This window comes from Podarcis pityusensis, assembly GCF_964106645.2.
Source record: "Podarcis pityusensis genome assembly, chromosome: 16".
NCBI lineage: Eukaryota > Metazoa > Chordata > Lepidosauria > Squamata > Lacertidae > Podarcis > Podarcis pityusensis.
The window spans coordinates 25564158-25582686 of record NC_138041.1 but is presented as its reverse complement, the minus strand read 5'-3'; the positions used below and the strand labels follow the sequence as shown (position 1 = coordinate 25582686).

General features: G+C 49.8%; 2 protein-coding genes across 2 annotated transcripts in view; both read right to left on the bottom strand.

The window, feature by feature from the left end:
- Positions 1–1230: 1230 nt before the first annotated feature.
- Positions 1231–6045, bottom strand: DGCR6 (DiGeorge syndrome critical region gene 6). The gene is made up of 5 exons (XM_080986494.1): positions 5742–6045; positions 2936–3096; positions 2439–2539; positions 2007–2147; positions 1231–1652 (listed from the first exon to the last, which is right to left on the bottom strand). Exons 1-5 carry the CDS (start codon positions 5927–5929, stop codon positions 1569–1571), a joined length of 675 nt encoding a protein of 224 aa, XP_080842620.1. The 5' UTR covers positions 5930–6045; the 3' UTR covers positions 1231–1568.
- Positions 6046–11596: 5551 nt separating this feature from the next.
- Positions 11597–18529, bottom strand: part of LOC308465886 (scavenger receptor class F member 2-like) — a 50102-nt gene continuing 43169 nt past the window's right edge. The window contains 2 exon segments of the mRNA XM_080986239.1: positions 11597–14370; positions 17936–18088. Coding sequence (XP_080842365.1) covers positions 13193–14370; positions 17936–18088 — 1331 coding nt within the window. The 3' untranslated portion in view covers positions 11597–13192.

Here is an 18529-nt window from a genome sequence, read left to right as displayed (position 1 = left end):
GACAATTTCATGGAAGTGGATCTATCAATGTATATTAGTCTTCAGTTAAATGGTGCCCCCACATTCAAAGGCAGTCTACCTCACAATGTAGGCTGCAAACAGGGAGATCTTCTTCACATCCCACCTTTGAGCTCTCCAGAGGAACCCAAAAAACTGGATGAGACGTTCTGTTACCTACTCTGGCATAAAGGAAACAATTCTTCTATTTATCGATTTGCTTAGCCAAATAATTCTCTTAAGTGGTACAGAACCAAAACTGTAGATAAAGCACGACTACGATTCACCAAACATTCCCTGGCACTAGACCAGGCAGAGGGTCTTCTTAGTAGTGGTGCCTGCCCTGTGGAACGCCCTCCCATCAGATGTCAAGGAAATAAACAACTATCTGACTTTTAGAAGACATCTGAAGGCAGCCCTGTTTAGGGAAGTTTCTAATGTTCGACGTTTCACTGTGTTTTTAATATTCTGTTGGGAGCCGCCCAGAGTGGCTGGGGAAACCCAGCCAGATGGGCAGGGTATAAAAAATAAATTATTATTATTGTTATTTCCATCCTGAGCTTTGGCTTACAAAATGTTTACTACGGAAATCTTTATAATATCTGTAATTCTCAATAGAGGTCTTGAAAACTCCCAAACTAATAGCAGAAGCGACTTGGCTGAGCTGATTTCTCCATTTAAGATACAACACCCCTCCAGTCAAAGACAAAAAGCATTTTCCTCAATATCAGCCATCTCCAATTGATGACCAGCAGGGGAGGCCCAGCTGTTGGTGCTTCCTGACTGGTACTGACAGGGCCTTCTCAGTGGTGGTTCCCAATTTGTAGAATGTCTTCCCTGGCGAGATGGTCAAAGAAACCCTGCTCTAGCGGTGCCCAATCAAACATTGAGAAATTATCCTGCAAAGCTGACCTTGATTGGCAGCATAAACAGCCCCCTTCAGGGTGGACACACCAACCCATTGTCTTCAAGAATCTCAAAAACAAAAATCCACTGTTGCAATAAAGAGAGGTAGCCTTGCTGAGGGAGTGGACACTTGACGGCCTTCCCAGAGCCAGACTATTAACCCCCTGGTAAGCACTCTGAACCACAGGTCCAGTATCCCCACCCCGTCATCACCCCCAAACCCCTAAACTAATGCTGCTTACTGCCTTCTTTCAAGCTCAGAATTCCTTGGTCACCACTGCAAAACATCAACCTTGAGATATACGGAAAATCCACAACAGCTATATGTGTGTGTCGTGTGTGCATATATATATATTTTTTAAAAACAAGATAGATAATAAACAAACAAACAAACACAAGTCAAACCGAACTTTGGGGCTTCCTTGGCTGTTAAGACAGCAGCAACCCTGCTTCCACCCCACACTGAAAAAAGGGGGCAACTCTCCTCCCCCACCCTACTGAGCCTCTTTTCTTCTGAGGTCTGGCAAGGGAACTGGCTGTGCCAGCCTTTATGTATCTATATAAAAACACTGAGTAATCTCGTTCAGCACTACTCCCACAGAGGATTGTGGCTAGAAAAGAGGGAGAGGGGGGAAAAGCAGTTATTGTGCCCTTCTGTCCTTTGCTCAAGAGAAAGGCTTTCTAGATTGTGATTCCTTTTGCTGCAGTTTTCGGATCAGCTCCAGCAGATTCATCTGGAGAGTCAGCTCCTGTAAACAGAAAGCAATTGGTTGTTGTTTTTTTACACCACAAAGAGTCCTTTTCTTCCACCCACCCCCAAACGGTCAATATTAGGGTGCAATATGAAGTTATCCGTTGGGTTGGGAAGCAGCCAAAATGCACCAAGCCTTAATGCAGTCTCTCTCTTACGTAGCTGCTTGGCTAGTCGCTTGTGGAATCATCTCTAGACAACCAGGAAGGTGTCCCACCCCCTACTTTGAGGGCTCAAACAACTAACATAAACATGTAGACCATGGATTTATTTTGCAAGGCAGCTATATCCTTGGATTACACAGGTATAGGGCAGCATCTGTGGAAAAACCCACCCCATTCTACACACAGACCTGCGGGTTTGTCGTGATATAAAAGCCAGAGACGCCAGCTTTCTCCAGCGTGTTCTGCTGGTCAACAACTTTCTGATCCAGTTCCAGGACAATCTTCTCGTCCATCATCTGCTGCTCATCATGAATCCGCTGCTCCAGGGCCTGAGTTAAAGGTGGAAATGGGGGTGGGGTGTAAAGTGCAGAAAACCCGGCTGAGAAAGAGAGACATCTCAGAATCGAACGAGAGGGGGAAACACCAGCCAGTTCAACACAGCTCGCAGTGAAGGACTGCCTGCCATTGTGGTCACAATGGGCTTCCCTTGCCAACGAGCCAAGCTGTGTACTACAGAGGGAGGGTAATGCCCCAAAGCAGCCGCTAGCTAATCACTGCACAAGCACGAGAGGCAACCTTCAAATAGGGAGACTGCTCTCTCAAGAACATGAAGGCCTTACCTCCAGCTCCCTCTGCTGAGCTGCTTTGAGAAGAGGCAAGTTGTGAGGCTTGCAGCCTTGCTGGGCTTCTTTGTGCTTATACAGCATCTCCTGCTTGAGAACTGTGGAAGGAACAAGCAGCAAAACATTATGTTTTAGTATTGTGGGGGGTGCGGAAAGGCTCTGCTCCAAGCTCCTAAAGACCAGTCCGCTCCCCCCCGCCCCGGGAACTCTGCCAAATATGAACAACATCCCCAACTGCTCCATTTTTCTCTTCTGCAAAGTGTGTCGTGTGGGAGAACATACGTGCCTCTCTCTGGTCGTGCACAATAATTTGGAACAGTCACCAACCACTTCCTGATCCTGTACTCATCAGCTGGAAGACAGCCCTTGTCTCACTCATTCAGAGGATGAGGAGAAAATCGCTTCCTGTATTTTAACCACCCCTGACTGGCGACTGAGAGAGGCTGTTTGATGAAGGCCTGGCCAATTCCTACAAGGGATCGAGCCCGTCTTACCTCGGTGCTCGTTGTGGAGCTTGAGCCGCTGGTTGTAGAGGTTTCTTTCCATCAGGTGCTGGATGTCGAGCAGGCCCTGGACGATCTCAAAGACCGTCCCATCAATGAGCGCCATGGCCAGGTCACTGAGGATGGTATATGACAGCCTCTGCTGGGAAGAACTGCCAAGAAAGCACAGCACAGAGTCAAGGGAACATCGGGCACCCCTGTGCCACTCAGAAGTTGGTGTCAGGGTGGGAAATTTGTGGTCCTCCAGAGGCCGCTGAGCTCCAACTCCCATCACGTCTGTTGACTCTGGTTTAGGGGTAGAGATGCCTCAACACAAGGGTGGCTTGTGCCCACTGGGACTGGTAGGGCAGAAAGCAGGGAGCCCAACAGTAGGTGGCGCCAGAGCCAATGAAAGGCAGATTCAACCGTTAATGAAGGAGGCGGGGCTGGTTGTTAAGTAAGAAGGCTGGCCAATTGTGGCTGGCTGAGGGCAGACCAAGGTTGGTGGGGGCACTGCGGCAAAGCCCCCCATTTTTCAAGATGGTAAAGGTTAAAGGACCCCTGGATGGTTAAGTCCAATCAAACTTGACTATGGGGTTGTGGCGCTCATCTCGCTTTCAGGCCGAGGGAGCCGGCATTTGTCCACAGACAGCTTTCCAGGTCTGATGGCCAGCATGACTAAACTGCTTCTGACACAACAGGACACTGTAATGGAAGCCAGAGCACATGGAAATGCCGTTTAGCTTCCTGCCGTAGCGGTACCTATTTATCTACTTGCACTGGTGTGCTTTCAAACTGCTAGGTTGGCAGGAGCTGGGACAGAGCAACGGGAACTAATCTGTTGCGGGGATTCGAACTGCCGCCCTTCTGATCTGCAAGCCCAAGAGGCTCAGTGGTTTAGACCACAGCACCACCCGTCCCTAATCTCCAGATGGACCAGCCTGCCTCAACAATAGTTCATAACTATTTTCATAGCCAGCATGCTCTTTTAGGTAGTCCCTGAGATTATGATGAAAATATGCTAAAGAGGAGGTAAAGGTTTCTTGTCTCTTTTCAATTTAGAAACTGAAAGCAACTTGCCTTTTCAGCAGCATAAACAGCTCCAGCGGAAACATCAGAAATTTTTTTGCTCCCCTATGCAATATTTGAGGCTTTTGAGTTTTTAGGTTCTCTAATGGCACGAGAAAAGGAGAAAAAAATTATTTCTCCACCCCATGCATAAATTTATCCACCTTCGCCTATCCTTTGCCTTATTTGCTTCCCCTGCCTAAACAAAAAAGCATCAAATATCACCACCTTTCCCCATAGGGGTGTTGCTGCAGCAGCCACGAACTTTTTAACAACAAATCTGCCACAATTAATATTTTTATAATATAGAAATAAATGATAAACCCGTTAAATCCTGAATGCATCCTCTGATGGCCTTATGATGATTTTGCTGGGCCTTTTTCTGCAGAACTGACTTCAGTTATAAGTTGCTTCGAGTCGTTTTTACGTAGCGAGCAGCTAATATCTGTAATAGCAGTAGTAATAATAACAATTAACAGTTTTGTGCTTTTATGTTAGAATTGTGAGCTGCCTTGAGTATCATTTCTGCAGAAAGGTGGAGACACAAAACACTGCAACAGAATTATTTACTATTTGATTATTATTATTTAAATATGCATAATAAATGCATATTAAGCATTTACACCTCATCTTTCCCCTAAGGAGCTCAAGATGGCTTCCTCCCCAGTTAATCCCCACAACAACCCTGTGAGGTTGGTTACTGGTCCTACGTCACCCCAATGAGTTTGATGGTTGTGCAGGGATTTGGTCTCCCGTGTCCTATTTTGATACTCTAACCACTACACTACACTAATAATTACAATTTGCTGGTTTTGTATTAAAGCAGCGAATTGCCTTGCACAGTTTCTGCAGCAAGGTGGAAACACCACCACCACCAACTTGCCACTTTGTGGTTTTAAAACGAAAATGGTAAGCTGCCTCAAGGGGGGTTTCTGCAGAAAGGCGAGACACCAACCATCGCAATTAATTATTATTATTACTACTGTTACTACCACTGTCTGCTGCTTTGCGGTTTTCCAGATTAACATTGTGAGCTGCCTCGAGTGCCATTTCTGAAGGCAGAAACACAGTACACTGCCATCATCATTATTATTACCACCTGCAGTTTTGCATTAAAATTGCGAGATGCCTCCAGCAGTTTCTGCGGAAGGGCGGAGATGCATACCAGAGCAGCGAAATAAGTAATAATAAACTATGAACGGAATGTAATTGAAATTAGTAAGATTTTGGAACGCAGAATTAAAGAAAACCATCAAACCATCCATTCTAGCATGCGGGGGCCCACCTTATCTACATTATACCATTCACTATTTGATCGATTGGTATTTAACGGTATTATAAATTGGTATTGTTATAAGGAGGCTATTATTGGATTGTAATGGAAAACTGATAAAAATTATTATATCTGAAAGTAAATAGTAATAATAATTCACAGTTCAGTGGTGGTTGTTTTTTAAATATTGAAATCGTGGGCTGCCTCCAGTCCCGTTTCTGCAGACAGGTAGACGAAGATAATACAAATAATAATAATAATAATAATAATAATAATAGGATGCAATATCCTCCAGCAGCATCCTGCCCCCTTTCCCTTCCCCCTTTTTTATTGGGGGGCTTTTCCTTCTTCAAGCCCCTCAGGTGTGGGGATCCAAGGAAGAAAAGCCGTCCCCCTGTCCGGCCCGGGCCCTTCCCTGCGCGCTGCCCAGCCGGCGAGGGTCCTAGGCGGGGCGGCCTCCGCTGCTTCTCCCCGCACCTGGGCAGGTCCTTGACGAGGGCCTGCAGCTCGGAGAGGAGCTGGTAGTGGCGCTCCTGCTGACGGGCCAGCCGGTCGCCCCCGCCGAAGCCTCCCAGTCCCCCGGCTCCGGCTCCTGCTGTTCCGGCTCCGGCGGCCAGGCTTTCCCCGTCGTCGTCGTAGGCGAAGCCCGCGCCGAAGCGCGCCATGGCTGAGGGAGGCGGCTAGGCCCAAGCGCCAGACTCCGCCTCCCCGAGCGCCTTCCCCTCGCGCGCGCTCCCTCCGAGAGGGGCCTGCCCTTAAAAGCCTGGCGCTTCTTGCCGTGCCCGCCCACGGTGCCTCTGGGCGTGGGCAGAGGGCTGTCCCTCTCTCCTCCGCCGAAGCAGAACCTGCCCTGAAGTGCTTCGCTTTTGGGTGTACAGAATGAGGGCTGGGTGCTTTTGAGCTTGGGCAGAGCGCCCTTCTTATCCTACCCCCCCCCCCAGCAGAACCTTAAGTGTTTTCTCTGGCTTTTGGGTCTGCAGAATGAGGGCTGGGTGCTTCTGAGCATGGACAAAGCGCCCTTCTAACCCCCCTTCCCCCAAGCAGACCCTGAAGGGTTTTCTCTGACTTTTAGAAGTGCAGAATGAGGGCTGGGTGTTTTTGAGCATGGGCAGAGCACCCTTCTAACCCCCCCCCCCCAAGCAGAACCTTTAAGCGTTTTCTCAAGCTTTTAGGTGTGCAGAATGAGGGCTAGGTGCCTCTGAGCATGGGCAGAGCGCCCTTCTACCCCCCCATCCGAACCTTAAGTGTTTTCTCTGGCCTTTGGGTGTGCAGAATGAGGGTTGGGTGCTTCTGAGCATAGACAAAGCGCCCTTCTAACCCCCCCCCCCCAGCAGACCCTGAAGGATTTTCTCTGGCTTTTAGAATGAGGGGTAAGTGCTTTTGAGCATGGACACAGCACCCTTCTACTTCCTACCCGCCCCCCAACACAACCCGATGTGTTTTTTCTCCCTTTTGCCTGGGCAGAATAAGGACTGGATGCTTCTGAGCACGGCCTGAATGCCTTGACACCACCCCACCCCAAAAGCAAAATAAGCACGATGTACTTTTGAGCATGGGCAGAATGCTGTCGCCCCTAAAACCAAAACTGAACAATTTCTCTTCCTTTTGCGTATGCAGAATAAGTACATAATGGCTAAGTGTCTCTGGACACGAGCAGAGTGTTCTCACCCCTTAGCAGAATAGCAGGGTTTTGTGACATGAGGATACAGGAATGAATTATTTCTGAGCATGTACTCATAAGAAGTAGCATTTAAAAAAATAATCACGGCAAGCAGAGAGAGTATTTGAGCAGAGTTCTACTCAGAAGTAAGTCCCATTGAATTCCGTGGGGTCTACTCTTGGGTAAAAGGGGTTAGGACTGCATCCTATTGTGTTCAGGTTTGAGGCCTACCAGCCTATATTTATCACTCAGGCCACTGAGTGTTGAGTAACCTTTGCCCATGTGTCTACTTTGGCATCCCCTGGGCCACTGCTGGCAACCACAGGCTGTGCCTTTTTAACGCTCTCCTGCTGCCCTGGTGCCCATCAAAGTCTCCTTCCTCCAACTTGTGTTGCCTCTTGGAGTCATCCTGACTCCAGGGAAAAGCCTCTCCCTTTCCTTACCCACCAAAGGATATTGTAGCGTTGGAAAGGTTTAACAAAGTGCAACCCATATTATCAAGGGGATGAAGAAAGGTTGTGGCGTTTGGAACTTTTGAAAAGGTAAGAGCTGACATGGTAGAAGTTTATAAAATGATGCATGCTATCATTTCTCTCCCTCTAGAGGTGGTGGACATCCAATGAATGTTGGAAGATTCAGGACAGATTAAAAAAAAAGTCCTTCATGCAACACATAGTTAACCAAGGAACTCTCTCCATGGATGGCTTTAAAATCGGATTTGCACATTCGTGAAGAGGGCTTTCAGTGGCTACTAGCCGCAATGACTGTGGTGGAATCTACACACATTCTTAAAAACACTGTGAATTTTTTTAAAAAAGTTTTTTTTTGGGGGGGGGGAGGAAAACATTGAATTTGCCATAGCTCACTGTTACCATCTAGTGTCACATTTGTATATGGCACACTTAAAACACACTTAAAATGCTTTATTTGCAGCTGTATAGCTGAGTCCTGTCTCTGTGGTCAGAGGCAGCAATGCTTCTGAATACCAGCTGATGGAAATCACAGGAGGGGAAAGCACTCTTGCGCTTGAATCTTGCTTGGGGGTTTTCCACAGGCATGTGGTTGTCCACTGTGAAAACAGGATGCTGGACTAAATGGGCCATTGGCTTGATCCAGCAGCCTCTTCTTATGTTCTTAAACCTCTCAGATCACCCCTCTGACTCCCTTTGCACTTTGTAGACCACTCTTCCCTAATCCAGTGCCCCCTGAGGCTGATGCCCCCAAGCAACCAAAGGGCACCAGGTTGGGGAAATCTGCTGTCGGCTGTATCGAGTCTCCCACAATTCATTGCACTCCTCTCTCCCCCTCCTCTCCCCACAACCCCACTCAATAGCTACCAGATGTAGGTCCCAGGCGTCTTCCTAATTCGTCTGGCAAGAGCCTCCGTGCAGTTCTCGGCTGCCTGCCTGTCTCTGGGAAGGGCTGGGTTCCTTGTGGGAACCGCAGCGGTGCCCAGAGATGTTTAATTTGGCAAGGAGCTTGCGGGGTACCGCTAGAGTAACACTGATGCCTCTTGCAGGCCTTGTTGAGGTGCTCTTGGCAGGCCGGGGCAGAGAGATGGTGGTGAGACAGTTTGGCCTAGCAAAATGGGAGAAGCATTTTAGAAAATGTGCTCAGTGCTGCGTCTTATTTAAATCCCCGGTATGAAGATCACCAGGGACGCGGGTGGCGCTGTGGGTTAAACCACAGAGCCTAGGACTTGCCGATCAGGTCAGCGGTTCGAATCCCCACGACGGGGTGAGCTCCTATTGCTCGGTCCCTGCTCCTGCCAACCTAGCAGTTCAAAAGCACGTCAAAGTGCAAGTAGATAAATAGGTACCGCTCCAGTGGGAAGGTAAACGGCGTTTCCGTGCGCTGCTCTGGTTCGCCAGAAGTGGCTTAGTCATGCTGGCCACATGACCCGGAAGCTGTACACCGGCTCCCTCGGCCAATAAAGCGAGATGAGCGTCGCAACCCCAGAGTCGACCACAACTGGACCTAATGGTCAGGGGTCCCTTTACCTTTTATGAAGATCACCAAAGTCAGAGGCAGTAATGCTTTTGAATACCAGTTGCTGCAAACCACAAGGGGACTGGGATAATGCTCTTGTTCTGCTTGTAGGCTTTCCCCCCTGCAGGGCCAGCGCTCCAGCAATGCGGGGCCTCTCTGCTCCTCAAAGGTTGAACGGAGGCTTGTGCTAGCATCTTCACAGGCCCACTCACTCTGCACCTTTCAAATCTCAGAATGGATAGTTCCTTCTGGCTATGCTCTGTCTCCACGACCGAAGGCAGGAATGCTCCTGAATACCTTGCTGGAAGCCACAGGAGGAGAGAGCATTCTTGAGCTTGGGTCTTGCCAGTTTCCCACAGGCATTTGGTTTGCCGCTGTGACAACAGGATTCTGGACTCGATGGGTCATCGGCCTGATCCAACAGAGCTCTTTTTATGCTCTCCCAGTGGCTGGCTTTTTTCAGGGGCGATGCTCCACCAGGAACCAAACAGACTTTGCTCACTCACTTTGGAGGCTCCTGCATACAACCGGTTTATACAACATTCACCTTGATTTGCTTGCACAAAGCAGAGAATGGAAAGGTGTTGCTGCGCTCCTGCGTCCTCCACAGCACATATTTTGGGTAAGGAGGCCAAGGCATCAGCTGAGGCGGCTCACGTGGGCCCTAATGAAAGCCAGACCCTGCCATAGTGATGACATTGGGCTGTGATTTGTGCTCTCCTGCACAGACTAAACAGGCAGGGGGGGAAAAAAGGAACTTTGGCACAAGCCACATCTCAGCTCCAAATATAAACCAGGAAGCAGCTGACGGCTGCCCAATCTCCAGCAAGGGGGTCTGTCCATCTTTTTCCGGTTTCAAATACTCATTGCCTCAGCTGGATTTTGATGGCTACAGAAAAGGGTGTGATCATTGCTCCGAATCTTGCTTATAAACCCAGGAAGGGACATGAAGAGCCCATGAAGGAAGATGGCAGCGTTTGGGATTTTTTTTTATTTTCATTTAGAGAAAAGGCAAGCAAGAGGCGACTGGATGGAAGTTTATTTAATTATGCCTGGCATAGATAAAGTGGATAGAGTTTTTCTCTTATAATGCTGGAGCTCGTGGACCTCCAATGAAGCTGAATGTTGGAAGATTCAGGACAGGCAGAAGAAAGTAGTACTTCATGCAGAGCACAGCTGACCTATGGAACTCCCTTCCACAGGAGACAGTGATGGCCACCAACTTGGATGGCTTTAACGAGGTCTGGGCAAATTCATGGGGTAGAAGCCTGTCAGCAGTCACCAGCTAGCTATGATGGCTATGCTCTGCCTCCACAGCCAAAGGCAGAAACACTTCTGAATGCTAGTTGCTTGGTGCATTTGAGGAGAGGTTGCTTGGAGTATTCTGTAGCATGTCAGGGGTGTATATGTATATGGGTGTGGTGGGAAAGGCCATTTCTTAAGAGTTTGGTGATATACAGTGGTGCAGTGGTTTGGGGACTTGGGGAGTTGAAGCCCTGTTACTATTTCTGCAGCAGGGTCCCCTGTCTCCAGCATCCTAGAGCCACCCAATCAGCATGAAAGGGAAGCCTTTTAGCCACTGGGAGGAAGCCCCTCACTCTCTTGTGCTGGCTGGAGCCCATCAGGAGGCAAGTCAGCCCCTGAGAATGGGCTCCTAGGGCCACTCCGGGGGAAGACATGCAGGGAGAACACTGAGTTGTTCTATACGCTCCAGAGCGAAGCATCTAGGAACCCTGAAAATGCACGGTGCTTCAGTTGCAAGAGAACAGCGAGTACAAGTTCCGCTCCACACAGTAGAGCTTCACGTTAAACACTACTTGGGTCTCTCTGGGAGAAGATACTGGAGCACTAAAAATTATTTGCCTGTGCGTGTGCACAGAAAATAGCAAATCTATCTTTAAGGCAACACATGGAGATCTGCAATGCATCCCTAATTATTGGAAGAGTAGCAGATAATCTTGCATGGCTGTGACTATCATGAAGGTACCCTGCACACCTGAGCCTGCAGCTACTGGCAATATAGCCCTGCAGGGCTTTTATAGTTCTGTGAAGCTGAGGATGTGTATATTTGGCCACATACCTGCATTTGGGTCCATTTAACTCAGGAGTCACCAATCAGGGGCCCACCAGGTTTCTGCAGAATACAATTCCCCATCTTCCCTGGCCATTGGGGTATGCTGGCTAGGGCTGATAGGGCTTGTAGCCCAACACTCATGGCGGTTGTCACTGGCTGTGGCTCTTCAGGATTTCAAAAAGGAACCTAGTCCCAACATACCTGGAGACACCACTTGGTTGATGACCATAGCCTTCTAATAAAGGGCAGCTCTTCTTCTCGGGAAATGGCTCCTGGGTCGAAAAAAGTGGAAAAAGTGCATTCTAATGGACCTGGACATGCTTATGCACTCATCCTTGCAGCAGCAGTGGGCTGCTGTAAGGCACCATTTGGAATGGCCAAACCAACATGGCAGTTGCCCCAGGACACTGTGGGAGATTCAGCACAGTGGCTCTCGCCACCCCACCTGCCATGGTTCCTTGAGGGTGCTGATCTCAGGTGTGCTGGAGGGCCAGCCGACTCTTACCAGATTGCAGGGAAGGGCCCAAACAGTTGGCAGGAGAGTAGACAGCTGCCAGGAGAAGAGGTCAGGAAAGGCCAAAGCACAGGCACCGAAACCACACACGGAGCTAGAAATACACCGTTTCTTTTTAATGGAGGAAGCTTTAAATGGAGACGCTAGACTTGTGTACCAAACTGCCCTTGTCGTAGCCAGGACAGGAGGCCTCTTATGGTGGCCAGAACCACTGATGCAAAAAAAGGGGGGCAGGGTGTCCATCGAAGCCAGCTCGAGGCAGCACAGCTGCAAGGGAGGACGGTGCCCATATTGGCACCACAGGATGAAAAAGCTCCAGCAGAAGGCGTGCCCAGTCAGGTCTGGGATGCTATCCCAAGACTGGGTGTGCTGAAGCTCCAGGCCAATGCGAGGCCCGCACACATGGCCAGCTTGAAAGGAAAGTTGCCTCCTGCCTCTATGCCCACAGAGCAGCCTCCTTTGCCAACCTGATGCCCCCTTGCGCACCTCTGGCCTGTATCTCCCATCAACTGCTAATGCAATTCTAGGCTGTGGCAAGAGAAGTCCAGGGTTGAGATCAAGGGAAGTCATAGCACCACACTATTCTGCCTAGGTCAGACCCCACCCGGAGTCCTGTGTCCACCACAGTTTAAGAGGGATAGTGGCAAGCTGGAATGTGTGCAGAGGTGGGCGGCCAAGATGATTGAGGGTCTGGAAACCAAGCCTTATGAGGAATAGTTAAGGGCATGTTTAGCCTGGAGGAGACTGGGAGGTGACCTGAGAGCCATCTTCAAATATTTGAAGAGTTGTCACATGGAAGATGGGAGCAAGCTTGTATTCTTCTGCTCAAGAGAGAAGGATCTGAACCAACAGATTCTAATGACCAGAAAGGAGATTCTGTCTCAGCATTAAGAAGGACTTTCTGACGGTGAGATCTGTTTGACAATGGAATGCACTCCCTTGGAAGGTGGTGGGCTCTCGTCATTGGAGGTTTTTAAAACACAGGTTGGATGCCCATCTGTCAGGGATTCTTTAGCTGTGATTTCCACAGGGCATTGAATTGAATGACCCCCTTTGGTCCTTTCCAGCTCACCAATTCTATGATTCTACAACCAGCCCTGGTCAGCATGGGCCCATCACAGCCCAACATCAGGTGGATGTTTAGCTTGGGGCTTTATGTGAGCGATAGCCCAGGACGTTGGGAAGCAGGGCAGCAGATTGGCAAAGGTCTCTGCCCCGTGGAGCTTATGCCATGACCTTTTGCGACCACCATGCTCAGAACCTGAAAGCCAGCGACTCCATTGATGCAGGTTATAGCAACTTGGATATCCCTAGGGGAGAGAAGCATGGCATACGCAATTATAATACTGGTACAAATAAAAGCCACCCAACCCACCCTGCTAAGCCCTCCCCCTCCCCAAGCCCCAGGCGCCCAGCGCTTGGTCCACAAAATCCCTTTCCCGCTCCACAAAGGGGGGAGCAAAATCAGAAGTGCTTTGGTTCTGCTGTCGGTGGGGGGTGAGGGAGAAGGCCTCTGTTGTCAATAGGGTCCGCGTCTCAGTGGGGGGAGCACACTCAAAAGAGTCTTTGCCAGTCTCCTGGCTTCCCCCGAGACAAGTTCTGTGCTTCCCCCGCAACCCCCAATCCTCACTTCCTTTGTTTGTGTGTGTGTATGTGTGTGTGCAGTCCTCTCTTAGTAACATGGCCACCTTCTACTGCACGGTTTGAGGTGACGTGGTGGCCGCTTTGGGCTGCTGCTCCATGGCGGCTTCTCTGCTCTTCTTCCTGGGGGGCTTTTTGATGGGCGTTTTCTTGACCACCTGGTCCCCGGCCACAGGCGTCGTTGGCTCTTGGCTGCCACCGGAGCTGGGCTTTTCCGCCTTTCTGGGCTCGCCGGCTGGCGCCTCCGCCACGGGGCTGATCAGTTTCTGCAAGTTCGGGGAGGTCGGCAACACGGGCTTGCTGGACTTCTGGCTGCCGGCGGCCGCGGAGCGCTTGGCCTTCTGCGGCGGGGTGGGCTTCTCCCTCTGGGCCGGCAGGGGGCTTACCCCGTTCTGCCGTGTGCCCCCATCACCCCGGTTTAGGCTCTGAGTCTTTTCCTTCAGCTGTGCCGCCAGCAGCGTGGCTGCCTCTGAAGACAGGTGGGGGTGAATGACTTCGGAGCGTAGTTTGCTGTGACTGGGGCTTTTGGGGACATCGCTCCCTTTCCGGTCCGGAGGGTAACTGCCCATCTTCTTGATCACGTTCTGGACAGCTCCGTTGATGTTCTCCATCTGCTCCGCGCTGGCCTTGTGCCTCTGCTTGAGCTTGGACGGGGACAGCTGCTCCCCGGACAGGGAGAGGGCCTTGCCTTCAGGGGAGCTCAGCTCCCTCGGGTGCTTCGGGGCTTTCTCTTTGCCCCTGGCGGCAGGCACCTTGCCATGGACCCCGGCCGACGTCTCGCTGGGGCTCCTCTTTCTCTTCGCCAAGCCCTGTTTGTGCTCCGTCAGGTCAGCCATCCCGATGGCGGGCAGGGAGTTGGACTGGTTGGAGCTGTACTTGCTGTGGATCCAAGAGACTTTGGGCTTTGTCGAGGGGTCTGGCGGAGGGGGCTTGGCTCTCTCCGGCGACGGGGGCTTGGCGGCACCTGCGTTGTCATCCTCGTCTCTGGACTGCTTGGAGAGGCGAGCGATCCGGGCGTAGAGGGCCCCGCTGACCGAGCCAGACCCGGAAGAGGAGCGCTCGCTGTCAGAGGATTTGAGCAAGGGCGTCTCGCTGCTGTCCGCTGGGATGGAGGGGCTCTCTTTCAAGACGGTGTACTCTCCGGCTTCCTCCTCACTGATGGGTGGTGCCACCTTCTCCACTGGGTTGCAGGGAGCGGAAACTCTGTCCTTGCTGTCGCTCACACTCTCTGCAGAGGGAAAGCAGGCGGGGGTCATTAGGGGTCAGTGTGGAGCCATGTTTTAAATATCCCACAAGGATGGAGGACTCTTGTGGCTCTCCAGGTGTTGTTGGGATGCTAGGGACTGACAAGCGTGCAATGAGGAAAGGGGGTCTGGAGTCTGTCTCAGGAGAGAGGGGGCAGTGATTTGTGGGGATCTGTATCAGCCAGCGGGCAAGAATCAGAGACTGGAAAGATTCAGAGCTGAAGGAAGAGGAGGAAGTTGCAGGGCTGGCAAGTGAAGGGCCGGGTGCTTCCCCACCCTCTCCTGCACACCTATCTCCCAGAACCAGGAGGGGACTGAAGAGGGAAGAGCAGAGGCAGTTTCCACGCAGGTGTAGTCTCCAGCTGCATGCATGCAGTCCACCAGGAGGAGGTAGTTAACTATCTGCTGTGTCTGGGGTGCGCCTGTTACATGGGACTACAGATGGGATTGCTGCAATGTGCTCTAGGTGGGGCTGCTCTCGAAGACGATTTCAGCCGGTTGAAAATGCAGTAGCTGAGTTTCTGGCTGGGTTTCTGTTTAGATCTCATATAACCCCTGTTTCTAAACAGGTGCACTGGTTGCCAAGTTTGTTTCCAGGTCCAATTTATGGTGCGCATGCTGGTGTTTAAAGCCCAGAACAAACTTAGGCCCCAAATATCTGAAAGGCAAACTCCTTCCGGACAGAGCCTCTCAGTCGTTTCAGCAGAGGGGGCCCTCTTGGTAGTTCCAGTAACCTCAGAAGCTTGCAGCTATCTGCAGTTTGGGAGAGGTTTTTCTCTGGGGCAGCCCCTAAGTTGTGAAACTCTCATCCCACAGAGGTGCAGCTGCCACGTTCACTGTACAGTTTTTGTTGAGTGCTGAAGATGCACCTCTTTATCCTGACCTTTGGCACTTGAGACGTATATTTTCAGGACTGAACTTATTCTGATGACTTAAAACTATTATTAATCTTTTATTTTAAATAGCTGTGGCTCATCCTGGGCCCTCGGGGTAAGGGCACATAATAAATGATACATCATACCCCTGACTATGCTGATTGGGGATGATGGGAACTGGAGTTCAACCACATCTGGAGGTCATGGGTTTCCCATCCCTGGCATAAATGAAGCTATGAATGAATTAGGGAGAGTGCAAGCTCCTCCCCACCTTCTGCTTGAAGGGGGGGGCACTTGATCCATCCCCCCCCCCATTTTGTAAGATGTGTTAAGGCAGCCTCTCTCAAACCAGTGGCACTTCTGCTGTTTTGGACTACAACTCCCATCAGCCATAGAGCTCAGGTCCTGCTTTTGGGCTTTTTAGGAGAGGCATCTGGTCAGCCACAGTGAGAACAGGATGCTGGACTAAATATGAGCCTTTGGCCTAATCTAGTAGCCCCATTCTTTGGCTGGGGCTGGTGGGAGTCCAATGGGGGAGTTGGGTGCCTCATTGGTTTTTTTTCTACCTGTGGAAATAAAGGACTGGGATCCCAGGAGTTAATTTCCACTGGTGGGAAACTCTCTGCCTGGCAATTATGGTTTTCTGTTTTCTTTTTTCTCCCTCTCTTTTGGAGTCACGCATGTGTGGCCTTAGAATTCTTTAGTCATTACAGGGCTATTTCACGAAGGCCTGCTATTTGCTGCAGAAGGGTTGCGGTGGAGCTGGGCTCAGGCCAAATTCCTTTGCTCTGTAACGATTGCCAAAATTAAAGGAAGAGGGAAAAGAAAGGAGCTCCGCGGCTGGTATAGCAATTTAACCTCCTGGCTATGGTTAGGCTGCAAGATGGGAATGTGGACTTCAAGCATTGTAAGCACTGATGCACCCATCCCAGTTCCAGACAACCCCAGCTCTCTTTTTTAAGGGTTCTAGTCCTCAGTGCCGCAGATGAAAGCTTAGAGATGACATCAGGGTCTGCTGACGTCATCTTCAGAAAATATTCATTGCAATGAATGGGATAATTCCTTAGGTACAGTATGAGAGTCTTAATCTCAGGGTTGTGGGTTTGAGACCCATTTTGGGGGAAATAATTCATGAATTGGAAGGGGTTGGGCTGGATGGTCTTCGTGGCCCCTTGCAACTTTACAATTTTATGAGTCTCTGACTTAAGGTAGGAATGTAGGAAGCAGACAATTGGGCCCATCAAGTTCAGTATTGTCTACACTGACTCGCAGCTTCTTTGCAAGATTTCAGGTGGGGTCTCCACCAGCCATTAGGGATTGAACCAGAGACCCCGTGCAAGCAAAGCAGAAGCTCTACAAGTGAACCCTTCCCAATACTAAGTCATATACTGAGTCAGACCATTGGCCCATCTAGTGCAGCATTGTCTGCACTGACTGGCAGCAGCTGCCCGGGTTTTAGACAGGGTTCTCTCCCAGCCCTCCCTCGATCAGCCACTGAGGACTGAACCTAGGCCTTTCTGCATGCAAAGCAGATGCTGTACCACTGAGCTACATCCCTCCTCCCCAAAGCAGCCGTATTCATTAATTTAAATGGGTCAACTCTGAATATGACATTATTAGCTACGGCTCAAAATATTTTTTCTACATTACAAATGTTCAGTGTGTCACTTGACTCATCACCTCAACACACACAAGGAAAACCAGATATAGTTATGCTCCGGTTATCTCCCGCTTAGACTACTGCAATGCGCTCTATGTGGGGCTGCCTTTGAAGGTGACTTGGAAACCACAACTAATCCAGAATGCGGCAGCTAGACTGGTGACCGGGAGTGGCCACCGAGACCATATAACACTGGTCTTGAAAGACCTACATTGGCTCCCAGTACGTTTCCAAGCACAATTCAAAGTGTTGGTGCTGAGCTTTAAAGTCTTAAATGGCTTCGGCCCAGTATACCTGAAGGAGCGTCTCCACCCCAATCGTTCAGCCCAGAGACCGGGGTCCAGCTCCAAGGGCCTTCTGGTGGTTCCCTCACTGCGAGAAGTGAGCTTACAGGGAACCAAGCAGGGGGCCTTCTTGCTAGTAGTGCCCTCCTTGTGGAACACTCTCCCATCAAATATCAAGGAGATAAATAACTTTTAAAATACATCTGAAGGCAGCCCTGTATCAGGAAGTATTTAATGTCTACTGTTTTACATTTTTTTATGTGTTGTAAGCTGCCCAGAGTGGCTGGGGAAACCCAGCCAGATGGGTGGGGTAAAATTATAATAATAATAATAATAATAATAATAATAATAATAATGAATTGTCCTGGCCTAAAGATCTAGGGTGATGTAGTGGTTTGAGTGTCAGACTAGGACCTGGGAGATCAGAGTTCAAATTCCCACTGGGTGCGACCTCTCAGCCTAACCTACCTCACAGGGTTGTTGTAGAGCTTAAATGAGAAGGGGAAGAAGTACAGTGTGTGCCACCTTCAACTCCTTGGAGAGGAATGGTGGGATATAAATGCAATAAATTAAGTTCAACTAAGTTTTTTACTTTGGAAGAAGCCATGGCAGCAGGGGATGCTGTAAGAAGGTGGCAATTTTTTATGGCAGATGCGCCCGTTGAGGCTCAAAAGTCTGGACTGCCATTGTACTGGGGTTCCCCAGAGTGCTGCCTTTCTGCCCTGCTCACCTTCGTGTGGCACGCAGTACACGGGGCCCTCATCCGTAGTGTCGAAGGACGAGAAGGAGCCCCGGGAGGACCACGAAGGCGACGGCTGCTCCACCACTGATGGGGGCTCAATGAAGCTGCAGTTCATGGTATTCTCCAGGTCATGATGAGCCACTGCAACACAGAGAAAAGGTTGAGAAAGAGGTTCTTGGTCTGCATCTGAAAAAAGCAGGGCTGGATTTAGGTTTGATGAGGCCCTAAGCTACTGGCGGTAATGGGGCCCTTTATATGTCCAGCTGTCCTTTGTCAACAACAAATTGTTGCTGTTTTTGTGTTGAACATATGGTAATTTATGGACCTAATAGGTATCTAAAGCCATTTGCATATAACAAATAGGAGCCTACACAACACAACACACTGTTGCTGTACGTAGGTTTTATTTTATTTGTTTTTTAATCTTATATTTTGGAAATGTACATCCAGTTTTATTTCCTTTAATTGGGGGGGGGGCAAGAGAGTGGGGCCCTAAGCTATAGATTGTTTAGCTTATACGTAAATCCAGCACTGGAAAAAAGCAATGAAAAGAAGAACAAGAGGGGGGAAAGTAGCCATGTT